This window comes from Lutzomyia longipalpis, chromosome 3 (genome assembly GCF_024334085.1).
Source record: "Lutzomyia longipalpis isolate SR_M1_2022 chromosome 3, ASM2433408v1".
In the NCBI taxonomy this organism is placed as follows: Eukaryota; Metazoa; Arthropoda; class Insecta; order Diptera; family Psychodidae; genus Lutzomyia; species Lutzomyia longipalpis.
In genome coordinates this window covers 12,987,322-13,011,318 of record NC_074709.1, presented here as the reverse complement: position 1 = coordinate 13,011,318, position 23,997 = coordinate 12,987,322, and the positions used below count along the sequence as shown (strand labels likewise).

The 23,997-nt window shown below is 31.7% G+C and overlaps 2 protein-coding genes and 1 long non-coding RNA gene across 37 annotated transcripts in view; 1 reads left to right on the top strand and 2 right to left on the bottom strand.

Moving 5' to 3' along the window:
• LOC129793263 (uncharacterized) overlaps positions 1-23,997 on the bottom strand; it is a 70,694-nt gene that overhangs the window by 42,242 nt on the left and 4,455 nt on the right. The window lies entirely within an intron of this gene.
• Positions 1,139-22,173, top strand: LOC129793174 (septin-7). 35 transcript variants are annotated; one of them, XM_055832931.1, is made up of 12 exons: positions 1,139-1,319; positions 4,107-4,644; positions 7,689-7,829; positions 11,525-11,620; positions 11,945-12,275; positions 12,973-13,183; positions 13,268-13,520; positions 13,994-14,186; positions 14,306-14,471; positions 16,144-16,309; positions 16,391-16,524; positions 17,930-18,565. In XM_055832931.1, exons 2-12 carry the CDS (start codon positions 4,324-4,326, stop codon positions 18,072-18,074), a joined length of 2,157 nt encoding a protein of 718 aa, XP_055688906.1. In that variant the 5' UTR covers positions 1,139-1,319; positions 4,107-4,323; the 3' UTR covers positions 18,075-18,565. The 35 variants fall into 35 exon arrangements, with proteins under 35 accessions (XP_055688906.1, XP_055688915.1, XP_055688909.1 ...); XM_055832940.1 differs by having other exon boundaries at positions 1,151-1,319; positions 4,148-4,644; positions 11,948-12,275; positions 17,951-18,565; XM_055832934.1 differs by having other exon boundaries at positions 1,153-1,319; positions 4,151-4,644.
• LOC129793256 (uncharacterized) lies at positions 21,752-23,974 on the bottom strand. Its single transcript, XM_055833088.1, has 4 exons — positions 23,794-23,974; positions 23,674-23,712; positions 23,402-23,600; positions 21,752-22,059 (listed from the first exon to the last, which is right to left on the bottom strand). The coding sequence occupies exons 1-4, from the start codon at positions 23,815-23,817 to the stop codon at positions 21,965-21,967; spliced, it is 357 nt and encodes a 118-aa protein (XP_055689063.1). The 5' UTR covers positions 23,818-23,974; the 3' UTR covers positions 21,752-21,964.

Here is a 23,997-nt window from a genome sequence, read left to right as displayed (position 1 = left end):
TTTTCTTAATGAATTATTTATGTTGTTCTCAAGAAGTTTTGTGCCTCAAGTTCATGTCATAGAAGCTCCTTAAGGGTCTTCATTGTGGATTGTTTTATAGCCATACCCGTGCCCAGGGGATTTCACACCTCATCATTTAATTTGTCCATTTAATCTCCCCTTTTTCTCACAAAAATGTGCAAATATGTATAAAATTCTCAAGGGAGATAGGCTAAGCCCTTATGCTCCTTTGTGGAGACTGTTTGTGGTCAAAATGGGAATGTCATTTACTCTGACTTTGATGAGTTTTAGTAGATAAAAAAGTAAAATGAAATGGGTTGTAGTATAAAAATTTTAAAATCTTTAACATGAGAGGAGCTTATACGTTTCTATAGGAAAGAATCTGTTTAAATACAAATAACTCAACCAGTCACATCGTATAGCGAGCGAGCTACAAAAGAAATAACTTTTTCTCCCAAGTTTTGTACGCGTGTATGAATTTAATTTTCCCTTATAACTTAATTCAGTCTCGTGGAATCACTGTCATCAGCTAATGCTCTATTACCTCGTCAGCTTAATTAAATTTATAATTAGTATTTTTTGTGTGTGAATTTGTGAGCACGAGACGTGTTTGTAAGAAGTAGAGCTGAAAAGAAATATTAAAGGGTGGGGGTGAGCTGGGAGTGGGTCAATGTTGAGAAAATTAATTTATTTTTAAAAGATTATGATTAGTAAGGTTCTAAAATCAACTCCAGAGAACGTATTGATTTATTTTGCCCCTCAAATTAATGACTATTATAAAAAATGTCTAAAAAATCTTTTTTTCTTTTCAAATTCAAGGGAAGGAAAATTTCTTTTTGGGAGATAATTTAAAGAATAATGAAGGGATTTTTTTTAGAATTATTTGCAATGAGTATTCTTTAATAATTTAGGAATTATTCATCAATTTAATTTAATCTGAAAAAAAAACTCAACAATTTTTTTTTTAGTTAAAAATCAGCTCGCATTTTGAATGTGTAGATTTTCTCAGTAGTGTGTGTATTTCTGTAGATTGGGCATCGTCAGAAAAAGTGCTGATCTCTGTCGATAGTATCAGCTACAGTGCTTTCCCCTCATAACGAGCCGACTGCAGTGTTTGAGGGGGCAACTGCTGAAAATCGGCATTTATACTTTGATGGGTTTACATATTCTCTCTACGCGCTGCTGGTGTGTTTTGTCGCTCTCGCGAATTTCAATCACAAGAAATTAAGTTAATTTGTGCGTTAAAAACGGGAAAATTGCAATAAAAGTGATCATTGAGGTGTTTGTGGTATGCCTTTGGGGTGATTTGTGTGAAAAAGGTAGGAAATTTGGTGGAAATTGTGTGGAAAACAAACATACGTTCTGCGACAGTCTTCGGGGCGCTTTTTTGCCTTCTTTTTTCCCTTCTTCTCGTTTATATTTTGTTCATTTTATTCTCCTTGTAGGCCAGCCAGAAATGAAACCTCTCCCAGACATTACCAATCTCTGGTTTATTTAGTTGAGGGTAAACGCAGAAGATGTGAGTCATTCACAAAGTCCAAATGAGAATGAATTTCTCTCTCTCCCTTCTTTGGGAACCACCACCCCCATAAGAGCCGCGATGGAAAATGGCAGGGAAACTCTGTGAAAGTTATGAACACCTTATCGATTTTCTTTGCCCAATTTGGGCATTGCACACACCCACCCTTCCCTGGGAAAGTCCTGGATGAATTTTCTCTGCATATGGGTGGGAGAAAGAAAGATTATTGATAAAGATTTTAAATTGTGGGAGTCTTACAAATTTTTGTACTACTCAGAGAGAAGAGAAAATCAATAGAGCCAGTCTTATCAATGGCTGGGAGGATTCTCAATTTTCTCCATGATTTTCTATTCCCCATTTTTCGTGGCCACAAGATCAGCCGAAAAAGAAATTAAAGAAATTCAGCAGAAGTATGCCCCCCACAGAGATTTTATTTTCCAGGGACTTTTTATGGGCACGAGACCTTCGTGGCGTACAGGGAAGGCATCCGGAGAGGGTGGCCAAAAAGAGCGAGTGCTGCTGAGGGGTGAAAAATGCGCTGAAGAGTTGGTTGTGTGACATTAATGCCAAACACACCCATGTAGAAAATAAAAGAGAACGCGTGAGAGGGACAAAAGGCGGGGACTATGGAAGAAATTTAGGGGGAGAATGTTCCTGGACATGGCATTTTATCCCTGGAACACCATAAACCTGCACTTATAGGGGAAGATGTACATTGAAAAAAAACCATCCACTTGACTCTTCTGCTCACACACATACTTTCTTCCCATTTCTCCCTTTTTAATTCATACCAATACAATTCATGATGTGAGATTGAGGACCTCTATACGATGCTAATTGCCAAGGTTCTGGGAAAAAGAAGCTGAAGAGGCGAAAATAACCAAAACGAGGGGTTCTCTCGTAGAACAATGAAAATTGCTCAATAGCATCCTTGACCTTATTTTTCTTTCAACGAGGTATTCAAATCTCACAGAGATTCCTATCGCCAGAATCCATCAAGCAATGTGTAAAGAATTCAAGAGAGTTTATGGATGAGAGATTTTTGCATTTTTATATTAAGTTCTTCAGGAAAGTTTAAAATTTCATATAAGTAATAAAATGAGCAATAACTTGAATTTCTTTTAGGTAATCACGCAATTTGTACTTTCTTTTGCTCAATTGCAGAGTTTTGTAATAATTTCAATAAAATATTTTTTTTTATTACCAATTGAAGTTCAATTTATGAGCATTTTAATTGGTTAATTATGTTTCGTTGCATTTTGCCAAGAAAAATAATGCTTTGGAGGTTTCTTCAATTCTCAATTGATTCTTCTTCCAAAGTATTAAATTAATCAGGTTAATCAGCCTATTTTGCGACTAAATCAGCTCTTTTTCTCAAAAAATTCCAGCAAATCTCTGCTTTTTAATTTTTTTGAGAATGTAGAAAATCTTATAAATATTTTGAGAGAGGTCCTTCACGGACTTGGTTTAGCTTCTAATTCTCCTGAAAATTACTTCTATTAACGTGCAATAAATTCTTAAAGCAAAAAAGTTTTAATAATTTTGTCAAAAAGATTTCTTTAAAAAAATATTCTTAGGCATTTAAAAAAAATCTTCAAACATTTCTCTATAAAATTTTACAAGAAATATCATCAACATTTGGTTTGCTCTTTACATTCCTGACTTCTTACTTTCTTTTTTTTTTACCAAAAGGCATATAACATTTGCTTGCTTGCACCCTCCCTGTGAGGAGTCTTGGGGATTAAGTCGAGAGGAATGTCTCAATTGCAAGATGCTTTGGCTTTCATGGAAGTGAAAAGCCACACATTTAATTCCTCTCTCTTGTATGCATCGGAGAGAGATGGGGAGAGAGAATGATTTTGAGTACTAAGAAATGGTGTGGGATGTTAGAAATTGAATGAAATGTATTCAGGAGAAGAGATTTCTTCTTATAGAACTTCCTACATTATATAGCCAACCCAGAAGACTTAATGTATATTTCATCGCGCTATGGGGGGAAAAGAAAATGACTTTTGAACACATTGCCCATGTCCCAGCTCACTTTACTCCCAGTTGAGCAGCCGGAGATTTTTCCTCTTGACTAATTAAATAAAATCAGTGCTTGTGGTGGAAAAAAGACTAAAAGTGATTGTTCTTGCCATCTCAAGTGGCTCAACTCTTTACATGGAAAATCATCTTGCAATGAGATTTATACTTCTCTTTTTTCCTCGGCTGCGCACTTGCTGATCCATATTAGTTCGTTGCAAACAAGTTGTGAAGCTTGCTTCCATAGAGATGAATTAGGTGCAAAAAAAATGCATTCTACATGCCCAAGAATTTCATTGCAAACGAATAGGAATGAAGACAAGATGAAAAAAATGACGCACCCACTTTTTATGTCTTCTCATGTGGACTCGTCGTAGCACAATAATTCAATTTTCTCCATTTATTGATGATTAATCAATAGAATATCTCATGAGTGCAATTTTCTCTCAACTACATTGACATTTTATCAAGATTGGGGGGAAGAAGAGGGCAAAGAAGAAGGCCAATTTGTGTGTCCCTCGCCATTAGATTCCATTATAATTAATTTGATTGAATAATTAAGACAAGAAGGCATCACATTTGCTTCCAATTTCTTAACATAAGAAGTCAGAGCGCAGAAAAGACTCCCCCGTACCACAATCAGTGTTGTGTTGTGTGTTCCGGGAAAGGTATAGAGGCAGTGTGTGGTGTGGATTTGAAGGTGTGATAAAAGCAGTGCGTCGAAATTGGAGAGTCACGGGAACTTCTTGAAAAAGTGCTTGGAACAGTGTTATGAGAAAATGAGTACGCCAATCACGTCGCAACAGCAACAAGCGGGGGTTCAACAGCCGCCCGTAGTACCTCAGGGTGGTCCTCCGCCAGTTCCTGCCACAAAGCCCATTCTCTCCTCACCTGGGGCCTATATGGCAAACTTTGTGCCACCTGGTGTCCCAGCGGGACCAACAGCAGGCATACACGGGGTCAATAAGCAACATGAGAAGCCCGTAATTGCCGCCAGACCCATTCCACCACCCACACTCCCCAAGTACACCTCTAGCTTTGGGAAGATTGATCGTGATCGCAATGAATTCGGCAAGATAGATCGATCTGAAAGGGAAAAGGTGCGAATTTTTGCAAGAAATATATAAATGTATTTTCCAACATATCCAGCATTATATTTTTTTATTCACAATCAGGGAAAGAAAAATGATCTTTTAGCTTTAGCAAAATATTTTTTATACCTTTATTTTAATTGCCATTTGCGTGGCGCTTTAAATGCTTATTGGTGTGGAAGTTTTCATGAAAAAGCTTTTGAAAAAAAAAGCTTAAAAATTGCTTATGAAATGTTGAGAATCATTTCCAATGCTCAGAAATCTTCTGGCTTCATGTAAATTTGCTTAAGTCCGCCAAAATTCAGCAAACAATCTCAAAAATCATTTACATTCATTCATAGAGATGAATAAAATGCAATTTTTTTAGCTAAATAAATAAGAAGAATGATGGAGGAATATGTTAGCCTCTATTTTATATTCAGGACAATTTAGGAGCTCCAAATGTTTCCTCGAAGCACCTTTGGGAGCCTTCGTGTTGTATTTATGCGCATGAAGATTAATCATTCATGTGATTTAAATCAACGAAAGCACTTTGAAAGAATTGGAGGTAAAGAAGATTGGAAAGCTGGAAAAAGGATTCGGAGGCCGAAGAGAAAAAAATCATAAATATTAATCATTTGTGAGATTTGAACTCACGGCTTTGATGTGAAATTTTAATTATATTTGCAAAGAAAAGTCTTTTTATTAATAAAAGGAAACATTTCTGTAGTGTTTGTGCGAATTTTTAAGCTATATATAGATAAAATTTATTATCAGTAAAGTCTAGTTTTACTGGAAAATCAAAAAAAATTGTAAAGTGAGGTGCAATTTATCAATTTATTTTGCGATAACAAATCAAATTTATAAGGTAAAGTCAATAAACCTGTGTGAGAGTTTGCGTGCAAATAAAACAACTCCAAAATTGATTGAAAATTCTACAAAAAATATTTAGTTTTTCATGAAAACTTCCACAGAATTTGCAAAAATAAGTCCATAATGCCCCTCTAAGGCACCAAATTGAACAGCAAAATTAGGAATTAAAACGGCTGAAATGTAGAAAGACTAATTGAGAAGTTTTTTTTTGGGCATCAACAAGAAAATTAAAGACATTACACACTTAAGATACTTTTTTTATCGTTTTCTTAACCGTAATTTTCATCGCAATTTAGTTAATCCATGGTCTATATTTTTTTACACACATTTTTCTCTCTACAAATGTTTAGTTTCTATTTCAACAATCTTCCACTCGAATACAAATGGGATTAAATTCTTAAACCTTGTTGGAGGGAATTTTTTTTTAGTAGTGAGAACAAATTAGAAATGTGTCACAACACTTTTTCTTTTTTTTTTTTTCAAACTTCTTAAGTCAGTTTATGGGAAGTTTTTTCTTTAACTTGGTGTATGAAAAGACATTTTGAGAATATAGAGATGAATGAAGAAAATTATTATTATTTTAAAGTCATGTATTTTACCAAAGATCGTTTTTATATTTTCTTTTTTTTCCACATTCCTCATCATCAAAATCACGTTCACAAATGTTCCATTGACTCGGTGGAATTCTCTAATTTGTGGTTATCCACTAAAAATGTTTATTGTTGTGTGACACGGGTTTTGAGAGCAAGCTGGCGATGAAGGAGGGTCTCGTACAACGAAATAAAGCGTAAATGTCGTTAAGATTTTTTTTATTATGCTCCCCGCCTGTGTAAATGGATGGAAGGATTGCTATTTAAGTTCCCTTCCATGAGATGAGAGCATAAGTTTCAAGAGTGCCGTTTTAGAAGTAGAATAAATAGTTATAATGATATACTTCTGTATAGATTTTATTTGATCTTTTAACACCAATTCCGTATTAGAAAAAAAAGAGGAGGGAAACGCATAAAAAGAACATCAGGAGGAATAAATATATATTTTTTCTCAACTCTATCGTGTCACTATAAATCCACATGAGTGGCATATTACAAAAAGTGGAAAATATCATTTGAATATTATTGTAAATGAAAAATGAGACTCAATGTGACGTCTTGGAGTGATCAAGAATCTGTGAAAAATAAGAGCTTTCCGCTCTGATTGTTATTTGAAAATAGACATCTGGGTGGTATTGTTGCTCTCATCGTGATGATTTTAAAAGCAAAATCCGGAATAATTTTTTTTGTCCATTTTTCATTGAGCAAAACTCTGTTGAGATTTTTCCTAAGTACACACAGAAAAATTATTCGTATTAGTCGAATGCGAGTGAGATATTCGCACATAACCTCACATTGATTCGCATTCTCCAATGTAAACAATATAGGAAATACTCGTCATTAACGAATGCGAGTGGCACACTCGCAAAAATTGACAGTTTCACTGCCACTTTTGATCAAAATTTCTCTGTGTGTAGCAATTACTCGAAGACTTTTTAAAGAGAATTAGGATTTTTTTATTTATTGGAATATTTAATTCAGCTCAATTGTACAAATCTGTACATACAATGCATTTTCTATACTTTATTCAAATACACCTTTACACTAAAACTCCTCCTCAGTGAATAAGACGAAAAGTCTGTGTTTGAAAGAAGACCTCTGATTGGCTTTCAAAACATTTTCTTATTATTTCTAACATACGGACTGGAGCTTCAGTGCAAGGTTAATTTGAACAAAGTATAATTTATGTACTCTCCTCATTTAAAAAAAAAAGTAATTTTCTGCATTTTTACACCACACTGTAAATAAGTCTTCCTAAGTTCATGGCAAAGGGGTTAATTGAGTTCAAGTTTGTAAAGCATTTTATAACTTTTCTCCTTCCCTTTTTTTTGTAACTAATTGTGAGAAAAAGTGTGGAAAATGTCAAATGCACACCATAGAAGACAAAAAATAATAAATAAGAAATCATCTTTGGGTGAGAAGCGCGTGTAAAAGAGACACTAAACGATTTATTAGGGAGTCATTGATGAGGCGGAAACATTTAAAGAGAGTTAAAAGAGAAGAAATCTCTACAATTTAGTTTTTCATTGTAACCAAAGAAATGTAATTAAAAGAGAACGAAAAAGAGAGATTGGATAAAAGTAATTTGTACTATTGTTGAAATCTAAAAAGGAGGGCATTGGCGGATCCTATCGTATTCCCAGTCTCGATCGATTGGCGTATAAACAGAGACTCCTGGAGCAAAACGGTGGACTGGGGGGCGTCGTAATTGAGAAGAATGGAAATGGCGATAATGCTGTCCTTGCATCAGCGGTAAGACATAACATACATTGACCACAAAACACCCCCCACAAATCATGAGCATCACAAGGAAACTCAAAATTCACATTGTGCTGTGGAAAAATTAAGCATTAAAAATAAATTTGAAAATGCGTGTAGTTTTTGGGAAGAGAAATGAAAGAAAAAAAGATTTATTTATTTTGAGAGAATTTCACGAGTGAAGTTTTTTTTTTTTTGCTTTTTTGAGCTTCAAAAAAATCATTTTGATCATTATATTGCTTTTGATTATCTACCACACATACCTATAAGCTTTGAATTGTAGTTTTTCCCATCATTTTTTTTATTAATAATTTAATTATGATTCATTTTCTTCGTGTGTGCTTGAGAGTGTTGAGTGGTGTTGTATGATTATTTGGAGAAGATGAAATTTTATTGAATAAATAGACATCATTTCCTGTTTGGTCTGCATTTGCTCTCTTCTGCTCTCATTTAGCATTCTTTTTCTTATTTTCCTTTCTTCATCATTTTGTCTGTGTGCTTGAGAAAAATAGACGCGCGCTGGCAAAACCGCCAAGTGATGATTAGTTTGGTTTTAAAAAAAAAGAAAGAAGAAAAAAGTTGGAAGATGAAGAGGGAGAGAAGTTTGATGAGAAAAAAAAGAAAGAAGAGGAGCATAAAACAGATTAAAAGACAAGATGAACTTCATGTGAGATATTTTCTCCAATATGTTGGTGTGACTTTATATACCGAATATGTCAACAGTTGCATGTGATAAGATAAAAGAGATTACTCGTCCTCATAAAAGTGCATTCCCAAAGATGGATTTGTCGCAAAGAAATTCTTCATTACGAATTTTTCAGCGATAAAATTCCAAAATGCTTTCACATGAAAATGCGAAACTTTCCGGTCAGCAAAATATGCCATCACAGACATTTTTTTTTCAACCATTCAGCGTGTGATTTTATTATTTAATGAACTTTGATAGAATGAGAATTATGTAAAAAAAAATAATACGCAGCCAGTTTGTATATATATATAATTTTCTCAGTCAGGGATGGGCACTGACACATTGTTTTTCACGGTATTGCTTCCAATTTTCCCAAGAATTTACGTTGGAAGATATTGATTCAGATGGTTTTCATTTTAACTATCGCAATGTAAATTTCTTGCTAAAACTCCTTTTTAAACAATAAATTCATGTCATTCAGTAAATAATCGTTAAAATAGTTTTTTTTTAACGTAAGTTGTATTTATCTGTAATAAAATTTGTGAATGAGAAGAATGTAAAATTCAACAACATACAGAAATTACACGCTGTCCCAATTATAATGCTTTTTATCTCATCACATTTAGTACTCTACAGTGCTGTTTGAGCCAACACAAGGTTAATTGAAATGACTTGGTTGGATTCTCTATGATTTTCTTGAGGTTTTCTGTGTACTGAAACGTCTTTGATTAAATTGTTAAAAAAAAAGATAATAATTTATTTTTGCAAGAAAATAACATTGTGCTTTAGAAGAAAATTATTATTAGCCAAGGTTGGGGTGTTTAGGTGTCTAAACAACACACTAAAAATTCAGTCAGTTCCGATTTTCCTTTAGAAGTCAAAAAAAATTATTTCCCGGGTGAAATTTACATTAAAAGTTTTCCAAAAAAGAATTTTAAACGTTAGAATTTCTCAAAAAAATCTTACTGTAATGCAACAACTCTCAATGACGTTTACTTAATCAAAATCTTCATATAAACCTAAACTCTTAAGACGTTGTTTGTAATGCATTTTAATCTAAAAATGCATTTTAAAAGAATCTTCCAAAAACCATCCTCTATCTCTATAGAAGAGATTTCAAAGCTATGCACTTGATTTATTTGCACAGAAAAAAATCCAATTAGTTAATTCTATAATAGAGGAAATATGAAAGAAAATTCTTCAACAATGGATTAAAGGATGTCATGCACAATACAAGGGCGAAGTACCTAATTGAAGGAAACGCAGAAAACAATTTTAACCCACCCAGTCTTGTAGGGAATCAAAAAAGGATAAAGAATCGCCAAAAATATTCACCATTTTCCACTGGGGTCACAACGAAAAAAGGCAATAAAGTTTTGTAAAAATTCAAAAAAATTGACCGCCATTCGCCATTTTGTTCATTTCAATGCATGAAGCATATGTTTCAATGCTTCGTCAATATGAGCTTGTCGATGAGAGTTTGACACTTCATTTTTTTTTTTTGGGAGAAAATAAAAAAAATTGCGTATTTTTTAGTTTAATTATCGTGGTAAATGTGTTTTACGTGTTGATTGAGTGATTTTTATATCTGAATACCTGAAAAAAGAATTCCCGCACAGCCTGTGACCGTCTCAGCGAGCACATCATTGGTCGTGGAAAAGGTCTTGGGAAAGGTGGTGCCAAGAAACATCGTAAGGTTTTGCGTGACATCATCCAGGGAATCACAAAACCAGCAATCCATCGTCTTGTCCGTCGTGGTGGTGTGAAACGCAAAGGATTCCAGCGCAGAGGATCTCTCGATTCGTGAAAAAGTCATCTTCAAGACGATCCACGACCATTGTTTTTGGATTGCTTTGTTTTGTAACGAGAGATGTGCTCGCTGAGACGGTCACAAACTGTGCGGGAATTCATCCTTCAGGTATTCAGATATAAAAATCACTCTTGAACAACACGTAAAACACATTTACCACGATAATTAAATTAAAAAAATACGCGATTTTTTTTATTTTCTCCCAAAAAAAAATGAATGAAATGTCAAACTCTCATAGACAAACTCATGACGAAGCATTGAAACATATGATTCATGCATTGAAATGAACAAAATGGCGAATGGCGGCCAATTTTTTTGAATTTTTACAAAACTTTATTGCCTTTTTTCGCTGTGACCCCAGTGGAAAATGGTGAATATTTTTGGCGATTCTTTATCCTTTTTTGATTCCCTACAAGACTGGGTGGGTTAAAATTGTTTTCTGCGTTTCCTTCAATTAGGTACTTCGCCCTTGTATTGTGCATGACATCCTTTCCTATTCATTGCATTGGGCTAAAAATTCACAATAAACAGGTGAAAGGATTACGAAAGGCTCGTAAGTGTGACTGTGAATGAACTCATTCAGGAAATTGCTTTCAATGGAGAGAAATTAATATAAATTATATCCTAACAGAAATATTATAGCAATAAATTGAGCACCGCTAAATGCTTATCGCATTGTTGGACTGCAGACAAAATGAAATAGCATAAATGACCTACATTTGCCTATCAATTGGGTTGTTTTATATTTTATGTTTGTTTTATTTTATTTTTTCTTAACTATCGAATGACTGAAATTCATTTGGATTTGGTGAAAAATCACATCATTTTTGTGGCTTTAGCGTGATTCTGGGGCATTGTTTTATAGAGTGATAAAAAAAGAAAAAATATATTTTTTGTAGCATTTTCCACGCTGTGTTAATATTTCATGCTACTAAAGAAAACTAACATTTATTTCTTTTTGCATTTTGTATACCTACTACATCACACATATTTTTGGACTAATTTTAATCTCATTTATTAATTTATTTGGTTTCCTTTTTGAATTTTTAAAGCTCATAATTTATATATTGTTTTTTCTTCTTCTTTCCCTTTATTTTCGGTTGGTTTATTTTCTTCGGATGACACGAAACAATACACATGAAATACAAATTTGGGATGAAATTTTGGCAAATTTTGTTGCAAAATATTCAGTTACAATCGAAGAGGGAGATGTTCTTCAAGCAGGAAACTTCGACTAATTCCACGGCCCTCAATAATCATAACAATCACAATGTTACGGCGACACAAGTAAGTTTCTCAACTCGCACAGAGCTACAAAAAAAAAGTTTCAAGAAAAATTAATGCTTTTGATCAATTTGCTCTCTGATGGTTGGTAAATGAAAGAGAGTCATCACACGCATATGACAGAATCAAAATTGATCATTTTTTAAACTGAGAAAATTTCTCTTTGGACATTATTTGACGACTTTATTTACTTGCGGGAATGAAAAGAAAAAAATTGTAATAAATAGCATTTCAATTGGCTGCCAAAGTTAATGTGAAAAAAAAAGAAAGAGATTCGCAAATATAAGTTGAAAGAGTTGTGTTATTAATTGAACTCCTTTCGCGCAGCAGATTTCTGCAACGTCAGTATCTTCAGCCACAACACCATCGGCAGTGGACAAAGTTGTCACGGCCATTAACAATGGGCACACAAATGCCGCAACAGTGAACAATTTGAATAACATTGCAGCTGGGAAGGATAAGAGGGATTTCGCGCACGAGAATAATCATCAGGATTCAAATAAGATGGTCACCGAGAGGCAGGATCGGGAGAAGCAGCAGGCAATTGTACGCCCAAAGCCAAAAGAGCTCGAGGGTTATGTTGGATTTGCAAATTTACCAAATCAAGTCTACAGAAAGGCTGTTAAGAAGGGATTTGAGTTTACTCTCATGGTTGTCGGTGAGTTTTTTTTCTTTAATTAGAAAATTCCATCTCTCTGCCCTCTTTAAGTTTCTTGAATTGAAAGAAAAAAAAGTCCGGATAAATTGAATTGCTAACAAGTTCATTATAATGAACTACTGATAGTCTTTTGACCCCTTTCGCGTCAAAACGATTAACAGAGACTTCGTGGAACCGAATGTAGTCTCAATGAATGAAGAATATATAATTTTCTAGGATAGAGAGATTAATAAAACTCATCAAACGCATCATAAGTAAATAAAGACAGATGCTTGTATTTTTAATCAAATTCATGCTTTATGGATGATTTGGAGATTGTTTGATTAAGATTAAAAACTTCAATAGTATACCGCTAATTTTAAACAGAATCATCCATCTCTGGTGTCATTGAAAGACTTGAATTTTTACTTTTGTTCCTCTGCCTTTTACGTTTTATGTAGAAGCTTTACAATCTATTAGCGGAATAAAGGAGGTTTCTTTATTGCTTCCTTTAATGGTGAGTTTTACCATACAGGAATGGATAAACTCCTTTAAAGGATTAGAAGGGATTTATAAGTCAATAATGAATTTTTATACCGGATCTCTAAATAAGATAAAATACCGTTAAAATCGTTATAACTCTTAAACTGATAAAAGAAACCAAAAAAATCGTTAAAAGAATTTAAGAAAAAAAAAAGGAAAATTGTTAATTTTTCAGGTGAATCTGGACTGGGAAAATCCACATTGATCAACTCAATGTTCCTTGCGGATATTTACAATCAGGACCAACATCCGGGACCGTCTCTGCGTGTGAAGAAAACAGTCCAGGTGGAAACTACGAAAGTTTTGCTCAAGGAAAATGGTGTGAATTTAACACTAACCGTCGTTGATACACCCGGTTTTGGTGATGCTGTCGACAATAGCAATTGGTGAGTTTTTCAAACTAAAAAAAAAATATGAAAAAAATGTCCTAAAAACGGAAGGATTTTTAACGGTTTTGGATGCCTTTGTAGTTGGGTACCAGTGATTGATTTTGTTGAGTCAAAATATGAGGAATACCTGACGGCAGAATCTCGCGTACATCGAAAAGCAATGTCCGATAGCCGTGTGCATGTCTGTCTCTATTTCATTGCACCATCGGGGCATGGATTGAAGCCATTAGATGTAGAATTTATGCAACGACTCTGCGACAAAGTCAATATCATTCCAGTTATTGCCAAAGCGGATACAATGACACCGGAAGAAGTGCAACTATTTAAGAAGCAGGTAAATAATTCTTTGTTTCTCTTTTCAATAATTTTTCTTATATCTGGAACAATATTGTATAAGTTTCTCGTGAAGAGGGAAAAAAAATGTGAAACGTTTAACTGAAATTTGAAATATGTAAGTGAGAATCACACGCACGAGCTTCGAGGAAGGTTTTTTTTGCTATATACTTTGGTAAAACAATGCTTTCTTGTTGTTTTTCTCACAATAAGATCTATTTGTTTGGTATGTTCATCGAGTTCTTTGCTCGTTATTTTTTCTTTACAATCAAACTCTTTGAAGCTTCTGGTTTTTTCATAAATTTATTCATGACAAATTTCACGTAAAAAAATGATTAATTTCTTAAATTTGTATGGAAAAATAAGGAAAGGGAATTTAATGAGAAAAGGGGCCATTAGGAGCATCTCTTCTTACACTTTATGATCTTTTGATGGGTTTTATTGTTACATTTCAATTTCAACCATTCTGGATAGATTCTCAATGAGATTGCCCAGCACAAAATCAAAATTTACGACTTTCCGGAACCACTGGAGGATGAGGAGGAGGCTAAAGTGCTGAAACAACTCAGGAGTCGTGTTCCATTTGCTGTTGTGGGTGCAAATGTGGTTATCGATGTCGATGGGCGGAAGGTTCGTGGTCGGAGGTATCCATGGGGCGTCGCTGAAGGTATTATCTTGAGTTTATTTTTCTTTTTTGTGGTTTTTCTTCTGAAGTAGAGGGTTGTGTCGTGTCCCCCAAAATGAACAAACACAGAACTTTTAACAAAAATCTTCTTTGGCACACAGTGGAGAATTTGGAGCATTGTGACTTTATTGCGTTGCGAAATATGGTTATAAGGACACACTTGCACGATCTCAAGGATGTCACCAACAACGTTCACTACGAAAACTATCGTTGTCGCAAATTGGCAGGATTGGGCAATGATGGCAAGTCTGGACGATTGAGTAATAAGTAAGTGAAAGAAATAATTATTTATTCAGACTATTATACTTAATTCCTCTAAACCAACCTCCTGATGATTCCCAAAGAGGTCTGTCTTGTTCTTTTATGTGATTTAAAATCAAGTTTTGTGTTTTTTATTAATTTAGAAACTATTTGTTTTTATTTTAAATTCCTTTTGCGAATTTATTCAACACTCAATAGTTGATCGCCGCATTTCATTAAAAGAAAAAGTTTAGATAAAACATCTTCATCCCTCAATTTTTTTTAACGAATATACTTCCTCTGAATGGATGAATCATTTTGAATACTAAATGATTTTTTTAAGAATCTTATTTTGTTTTACCAAAAGAAATTTAATAAAAAAAAAATGAGATGTACATAAAAGAACGAAAATTGGAAAGACTTTTTTCTGTTAATTTTGGTTATATATTAATTTTTCTTTCTTTTGTATGCGTGTTATCTTATGGCTTGTTATCCCATTTTAAGTTTCATCTCTGAACTTTATTTAATTTTTTACTCACCACTAAAACATATTTTAATCTCAGTTTCTGCAGTCAAGGGATTTTAAATTCATTTTTGATTGTTTGGTAAGTCAAATGTGACGACAAGAAGTTTTTTTTATACAAAAGAAAAAAATATATAATTTGATGGACGAAAAAAAAACTTTGAAAATAAAAAAATACAACAAAAAGACGATAAAATTTCTCTCTTGACGAATTTTTTTTTAACAAAACAATTTTGATTATTTTTTTTCTATTTTTAATCTTTAATTTTTAATCTCTCAATGTGGATGGTCTTTTTGCTAGGAGTCACACTATGAATAAGAATAAAATAATTTAATTAAGAACATTTTTACGTAAATATTCGTTTTTTGTTTAGTTTCTGAGTTCCATAAAACATAATTTGCGGCATTTTTCATGTGGAATTTCTATTAGTTTTTTTCTTTAAATTTATTTATCTTAAAATTGAGTTTATATACATTTTATTTTCTTCAATAACCTGTATTTCCATCTCATTGCACCATTCATCAATCACATAATTTCTATTATGGTTTGGAATGTCTTTTATTTCTTCTTGCCAATGCTTCTGTATGTAATTTCAGTTTTCTTTTGCCTTTTGGTTTCATTTCTATTAATTTTTTTTTATGTTTTTTGTGTGTGCAACACGAAATTTCTCTCACATGTCACGAAAGCAATTGACTCAAATATTATTTTTGCATGCTCAATCTCGCTATTCAAGAAAGGAAATGTTTTTCTTTTTCTTTTTTAAGGAGATTTTGTGGTGAAAAGGTAATCGAAAGGTCTGACTTTGAGTACATTGAAGATTTTTCTTTTGAATATTAAAGAGTTTTTGTTTGAAGGAGATTTGTTCTTAATGATTTTTTTTTCTATGGTCTCACAAGAAGTTAAAAGTCTAAATTGCTCAACAGAAAGGATTTTAAGAAAATTCTTTTAAATTTAATAGAAAAGTAAAGCAAAAAATGTTGAATTGAAACACTCAAATCCACTCCTTTTAAGAAATTCAATCGATGTGGCGTTTATATTGCCGTCAAAGTGAAAGCGAGATTGAGTAAACTCTCTAATAATTTACTTTGAAAGAAACGAAGCGTTTTTGTTTCATCTTGAAGTGTTCTTCACTAAAAATTCTAATTTATTTTTGGGTTATACGAAAAAAACAAAAGGAACCCCCTGGCACAGATGGAGGAGGAAAAGAGGGATCATGAGCTGAAAATGAAGAAGATGGAAGCTGAAATGGAGCAAGTGTTTGAGATGAAGGTGAAGGAGAAGAAGCAGAAGCTGAAGGATTCGGAAATTGAATTGACTAGAAGGCATGAGGAACGAAAAAAGGTGATTTTTCTCCGGTTTATAAATTAATTTGTAAAGGAACGATGGTGATTATTGTTTTTTTTTTCTTTCCTTTTTGTGCAGACACTGGAGATTCAAATTAGAGAACTCGAGGACCGACGACGCGCCTTTGAGCAAGAGAAGAAGGAATGGGAAGAAGCAAATGGGGTGACACTTGAGGAATTGAGGAGGCGCAGCTTAGAGGCAAATAGCAAAGAGTGAGTAATTTTCAAAGCAATTTAAAAAAAAAATCTTTTGCAGCATCCCTCTAAAATTTTCTCTAAAAAAAAAATTACTTCTCTTTAACTATCTCATTGTCATTTTTATTTATGCCTCTTTTAATTTTTAATTATTCTCAATTTTCTTTTTCCTTTTTTTTACCCACATTTCTCAAAAAAAAAAAATGAAACACGATATTTAGAAAGAAAATTGTCAAATTAACACTGCGATAAATTTATTCATCGTGAGACATAAAAAAACACACAGAGAAATCGACACAGTTTGTTTACAACCTTTTATATGATTTTTCTTTCTCTCAACTAATTTACAAAAAAAAACTTTAATGTCCAATGCAAAGAATGTAAAAGAAGATACTGGGATATAATATTATTATAAAAAATACATTAAATGATTTATTTTGGTTTCTGCTAAATGAGCTTCAATTTAAAAAATATATAATATTCATTGAAATCATTAATCGAATCATCTTTATTTTTAATTCATTCACATAATAAATTTGATTTTGCTATAGTGATTTTCGTGTGATTTTGGGGATGGATAACAAACAAACACAATTAATTATTTAATTAAAAATGCTTTGGGTTTTGGGATAAAACAAGAGAGATTCACATGGATTCGAATTTCTGTGATACTTTTAAAGATTTTTGCTGTTTTTAAAAGGAAATCTTTATTAAAAGAAAATAATTTATAAATGAATTCTATAATAAAACGTTCAAGAAATAAATTTAGAGAACTGCTGCTGTTTTATATCACATGTTTTTTAAATGAAACATAAATAAATAAGAAGAAGATTTTACTTTTAAGAATTCCCTGATTGGTTGATAAAATGTGGGCAAAGTGTCCTCATTGGTCAATTCTTTTTCGCGCTACGTCATAACCTGGTGGAGCTTCATTGCAACGTTCATTTGAACAAAGTATAAATGCAGAGAAAGATTGAATCCACAAAAAATAAAATTCTTTACGAAATTTAATCCATGTGAATCTGTTTTTGTCAAAAAGAGACTAAAATTCTTGAATGAACATAAGAAAATGCTTCAAATGGTGTTTGCAGTTATTTAATTATTTCTTCACAGAATCCTTTTCAATTTTTGTTTTATTTAATTTCCTCTTTTTTTGTTTGAGTTTTTCTTTCAAATAAAAAATATTTTGTTTACGATTTAATGATTAGAAGAACAGAAATGAATGCTTTTTATGTGTTGATTTTGTTCGGATTGCCAAAAGATTTTTTGGTAAAAATAATTTGAAGAAAAAGAAACATAAAATTGCAAAAATAAAAGGAAAAGAAGTGCACCGATTTTGTTGTGTAGAGGAATGGCTTTTGACAAGAGTGTTGTGTGGGAGTGTGCGGTTTGTTGTGTAAGAAAGAAAAAAAAACATTTTTAGGAGTGCGTCAATGTCTTCCAGGGGTGATGAGTCAAAGGGTCGTCGTGTTTTTGGATCGCTGCTGCGACGCCACACAAGCTTTGGTGGTACAGAATCATCACGAGCTGCTTCTAATGCTAATCTGCCAACAAGTCCGCAAGAATAATTTTTAAAAATTTTAATTCAAAATCTTTTAGAGTTCTTTGGGTACTTAAGAATTTGAAAAAAAAAACAATGGGTTGAAGTGAAAGCAAACAAAAACAAATTAACAGCTAAGAAAAATATTTAAAGGGCACAATAGGAGTGTGTCGGTGTCATATAGAATTTGTAAGATATTTTCGTAGTTTCTTTTTTTAGCATTTCTTCAAAGTTTTTATTCATTTTAGTTTAAAAAAATGATTTATTACACCAAATAATGTACATTCATGGAGGTTTTCTTTAAAGCCATCATTAACTTTCATTGCAAATAATCATGAGTGTGCGTGTATGTTGTCTAAATGAAAGGCACTGGTTTATTTTTTAAAGTAATATTTTATCTTGTTCCTTAGAAATAAGGGAACAACCGGCTGGAATTTATTTATAATATTTTTTAAGTCATTGCAGCTATTATAATTTTTTTAAAAAAAGATATCCAAAATTAAGCATTAAAGATTTAAATTTTTTTTCATTAGTTTTTATTACATTTAAAGTCTCAAAAGGGGGTCATTACGAAGACATATATGGAGATAAATGCTGAGGTAATTTATTTTCCTTTTAAAGAATTTTTTCCTTTATTTTTTCTTACTCAAAAAATGCGTGTTTTCTCTGCATTTTCATTCAACTATAAATACCCCAGTGTTCCTATTTTGCTGATTTTTTATTCTTAAATGTTTGTGTAATGTATTTAATCTTATTTTTTTTAATGTCTTTTTGGTGTTGCTTTAGTTTTGAATATTTTGTACTTAGAAAAAAAGAAAAGAAGATGAAGAAAGAAAAAAACCACAAACTTCCAATTCATGCATTTTGTAGATTTATTCATACACTTTCACTCACAAAAGAACCTTCTTATTATATCCCAGTATATAAACAAAAAAAACTTTTTTTTTACAAAGCTGAAGAGAGCAGGAGGAGAAGAAACAAAGTGAAATTTATTGATTTTTTTAAAGTTCTTTCTCAGAGATTTTTTTGTCAATAAAATAGAATCTCAATTTTCTGTAAATAAAGTGCCTTTATTCACTTCTAATTCCTTTCCAAACATACTGTACAGAAAAAATTAAAAAAAAGAAAAAGTATTTTGTATAAAAAGAAAGAAGTAAATTAATACAGAAATGTAGAAAACACATTATACGTTCCTCACTTCTCTGCATCTCTCTCATTCAGCATGACTGTAATTTACACGTATATTTATATATTCTGCAGTAATACCATTTTACCATTTATGAGACACTTGAAGGACAAGCAAACAAAAGTCACTCTTCTCAATTTTTTATTCTTGTAAATTTGTAGTTTTATTCTCAATCCCTTTTTCTGTTTCCCTTCATTTTATTAATCATCTTCATCTGTGACACTGTAAAAAAAATGTTGAAGGCAATTGCATACTTTTAGGTGCATTTTGGAACACTTAAAAGTCATTTCGAATCGATTTAAATATATTACAAAAATTACATTTCTTGTTTCTTTTGACCCTTTGAAACATTTAATTGTAAAATATTTTATTTCTCGATTTTGAATGAATTTAATTATTTTTCCAAGGTGGAAATACATTAATTATTTTGTAAAAGAAGTCAAAAAAAACGTTTTGAATGAGAAATGTCTTCTGAAATTGCTTCAAACAGAGTAAATATGGTGATACAAAGACCGCATGTTTCAATGTTTCCTCAACAATTATTGACGACTAAAAGTATGCAATTGACATTTGATCAACAACCAAAAGTTCCTGCAAATTACAGCGTTACAATTATATTTTATTGATTAATCTCTTTCACCTCATATCTTTCTATCTTAATTCCGATTGAAATGAAAATAATTCCATTTTAGAGATGAAAAAGCATAGAAACAACAACAAAAAATCCTATTGACTGTGAATTGATTATTAATTTTCAGAACGGTGGACGGAAAAGAAAAGAAAGATAAGAAAAAGAAAGGTTTGTTTTGAAAGTAAACACACGTGGATGAGGACTATTTGTGTTCCCCCATAAAAAAGAAAACTACACCCCTTCCCCCCTATATATATATACGTTTTTACCGATGCGTGTTTGTATAAAAAAAAAGAAATATTCTCATTAGATTTTAATGGATAAAAGTAAATTTTCTGTCTCCCCTGTCCCACAGTATACAAATATGTATTTTATGTTTAGTCCTAATTTTATCCTCCTCAAAAGAAGATTTTTTAATCCAAATTTTATGTTTTCCAAATATTGAAAGTAAAGGAAAAAAAAACAAAAATCTTAAAAAATTATTGAACCAAATTTAGTGAGTCTTATGATTAAGGAGAAGCACATACAAAAAAAAATACTTTCGTGTAAATATTCTTTAGAAAATACGACATATGCAAGATCAATATAAAAGAAAAAATAGATCTTTATTAAAATTAACAACAAAATATTCAAAAAAAACAAAAAAGGCAAAAACTCTTTAAATTTGCACACACTATTCCAATTTAAAAAAAAAAAACGAATAATCGGCAGTGTAGAGGAATTTTTTCCGAGAAGAAAAACAGTTAAAAATGACAAAAAAAAGAACTTTTGTGTAAATATAGGCATAGATATTAATTTGTAGGTATAATAATATATTATTTTTTTATTTGAAAATCGAAAAAAAATCCCCATGAGCGTGAAATTTGTAAATAATTTCATTAAAATCATTCTACTTTTCAAGAAAAAAAATCTTCCTATTTCTTTGTATTTATATCACTTTATAGAATATTTTCTTCTTTATTTTTTATTCCCCTTTTTAAAATATATAGTTTCATTTACAAAATATATCTCTAAAATATCTTTGAAAAAAAAACAAAGAATACAGAAAATACCTTAAAAGTATTCCGTGCATTTTATATTTAAAAAACAAATTATTCGCTAAATTTTACTTTCTCTCGTTAGAAGAAAACAAAAATAGAAGCGAAACTAATTCCAAAATTTAAATCATAAAAATCGTGTTTAACTTTTAAAAATCTCTCTGAAAATTCAAAAAAAAAAAAAGTAATTTTCTTGTAATGGTCAGAAAAAAAGTGTTGCATTTATATATATAAAAAAAAGTAAAAGTAACAAGTAAAAAATTTCCTAAATAGTGTTATCAATAGAAAATGTAATAAATAGTAAGAAATAAAATTAAGATAGAACACATAAATTTATTTGTGTGTGCCATAAATTATATTAGAGCAAATAAAAAGGCATCGAATATTAAAGAAAAAAAGAAAATAATTCCATTTTGTTTCTGAACCTTTTTTGATATTTTTTTTATTTCTCAGTAAAATAAAAATTCGTAAAGTGATTTTGAAAAGAAGGAAAAATGTGTCCAAAATGTAAGCTCAATTTATTGGTTTCTTTTGCATCAAAATAAGCAAAAGAAATACTCAAAATCAATTTTTCAAAGAAATTCATAATATAAAAAACTTTAAAAATTTTTTACCTTAAACACCGTAAAGTGTTTAATTTTATTAGCAACTGTTTTTAGATGTTGTGAGAAATTTGATTAAATGAAAAAAAAAACAAGAAAATTTTTCAAAGGTTTGAGAGTGCTTCACGTTTCGATGAGAGAATTTAATAATAAATAAATAAAAATATACATAAATATTCTCCAACGAAACAAACAAAATAATATGAAAAAAAATCATAGATTTTCCGGAGGAAGAGATAAATAATTAAGTAATTAAAATAGAAATTACGTGAAATTTATTATTTCTTCAGAAAACAAAAATAAAAAAAAAAACAATGCTTCAAACATAAAAAAAACCAGAAGCTCTACCTTTCTCTGTCGCCGCGCAGATCAATTTGGATTTTTTCTTTCCTCAACAGCAAGGAACCTTTCTTTCCGTTTCGCAACATTCTTTTTTTTTAAAGAAATAAACTCTTAATTTCTTCAGCTTCGCACTTGGGTTGTTGTGGTTGTTGTGACGGTGGTTTCAGCGCTCGATGGTGGCAAAATCACGACTTGATCGTAAGTTGGTGGTAAATCTGAGGAAGAATAAAGAGTAGAGGGAAGGACAAGTGGGTGAGATAAGGTGAAAAAAGTTGATAAGCATTCATTAGGGAATGTACAGGAAATATGGTACACAAAAAAAGAAGAAATTGATAGACACTGAACGACATTTTTTTGTGAATAATGAATTTCTATTTATAGTTCTTGATTTTTTTCTTTAATTTTCTTTTAAAGTTGGAATCAAAAGTAATTTTTAATAGATTTTTTTAAAGAATTTTCTCTATTTATAGATGAAGTTTTCTTTTTAAATATTTCTTCATTCTCAAATTGGCATATCATCGGAAGTTTTTGGCCCTTTGAGGTCCATTCTACGGTATAACCGTAAAGGGACAAAATATGATTTTTTACAACTGAATTTCTAAATTCTGATACCAAAAACTTGAAATTTCAATAAAAAACCATCCTACTCAGCGACAACTGACAGTTTCTTTATTCTGTTTTTCTAACGTTTGATATATAAATTCTTGTGATTTCTAACGTTTTTAAAGATCTAATGTTTGATATTTAGCTTCTCTCATTTTCTAATGTTCTTTATATTAAATTTTCAGCCATTAAAAATATTTTCCTTGAATTCTTGCATTGTTTAAGGGTTTAGTGCCCTTAATATTTAATGTTAAAGTTATCTAATTTCTAATCTGAAAGATCTATGAAAGATGAGAACTTTTATAATTCAAGATATGTCTCTGACTTTCTAACGACTTATGTTCCATACCTTTTTTAACATTTCTAAGTTTACTGTGTATGCCTTTGATGCTCCCTAATTTTTAGAAATTAACGTTTATAGAGTCTTTTACGTTTATTACATTCTAAATTAGATCACGTGCCTTCCAATTAAATAATCGTATTTGTATTGTTATAAGTCGGTTATAAGCTGGTAAAAAGATTCAGCATAGAGATGAAAAATCCATTAATTTGAATTTTCTATTGTTTACTATTGTGTTAAAAAAAATTGTTAGCCAGTGTAATCAGAATGTTGATTGGGGATATTATGATATTACGAAATGAACATAATTCTACGTAAAAAACTTGTTCATGATTATACTGACTGACAAGGCCATCCCATAACATATAGATTAACATTAACAACTAACTTTGGATTCTGACAGAAATATCTTTATTATCTTTTATTCCTTTTTACTTTAATTTTTCTTTTGTACAATCATTTAAAGTGACTTCAGATTTTATTTGTGATTGATTTTTGGGAAATTTTAGAGATTCTATTCGTTAAAAATCTTTTTTCTAAAGACCTATTTGTGTTCTTTAATTTTTAAAAAGAAAAAATTCAAGAGAATTAGGAAAAGTAGGTATTGAACTCACCGTAAGCCGGGGGAAGAGTCGTACCACCTTGTTGCATTCCATTAGCTTGGATGGGTTGCCCAAAAGCAGGATAGGTCGTTCCCAGTTGCTGTGTCGTTGGGATTGTGTAGATGACTGTATTATTATTCGCTCGTACTATCCGCGTTCCCGGTGGAAGTGTCTGTGCTCTCCTTCTTGCCGTATGGACTTTATGAGCGTACTGTAAGGGAGAATGGAAGGAAACAAGGATGATTCACCTCAATCCCATCACTGCTACACCATCAAATACTCACCAAAATGAACCAAACGACAATGAGAGTCGTCACGACAATCTGAAGGAAATTGAAAAATCAGCAAAAGAAGATCTCTAAACAGGACAAATCATTCCTTGAAAGTCTTTGCAAACTACTCACCGTGATCCAAATGAAGAACGACATTCCTGCTAAACTTCAGGGGAACACACTGAGCGAGCACTTGGCTATTTCAGGTGAGTGGGAGTGGATGTGTTATCATATTTCACAAGTCAATCACGAAAGTTCTCTGACGATTGCCTAAATATTCGTGAATTCTTATCAGCGATCGTGTTTTTTTTTTCACCTTATCAGTCAAAGACAAGA

Bases quoted from the DNA above. Each gene is read 5' to 3' on its own strand.
- LOC129793174 (XM_055832931.1), top strand. From the start codon at position 4,324: ATGAGTACGCCAATCACGTCGCAACAGCAACAAGCGGGGGTTCAACAG. The intron at 4,645-7,688 runs GTGCGAATTTTT...AAATCTAAAAAG, and splicing joins ATCGATCTGAAAGGGAAAAG to GAGGGCATTGGCGGATCCTA. The intron at 7,830-11,524 runs GTAAGACATAAC...CAAAATATTCAG, and splicing joins ATGCTGTCCTTGCATCAGCG to TTACAATCGAAGAGGGAGAT.
- LOC129793256 (XM_055833088.1), bottom strand. From the start codon at position 23,817: ATGTCGTTCTTCATTTGGATCACG. The intron at 23,713-23,793 runs GTGAGTAGTTTG...AATTTCCTTCAG, and splicing joins CGTTCTTCATTTGGATCACG to ATTGTCGTGACGACTCTCAT. The intron at 23,601-23,673 runs GTGAGTATTTGA...TCTCCCTTACAG, and splicing joins TTGTCGTTTGGTTCATTTTG to TACGCTCATAAAGTCCATAC.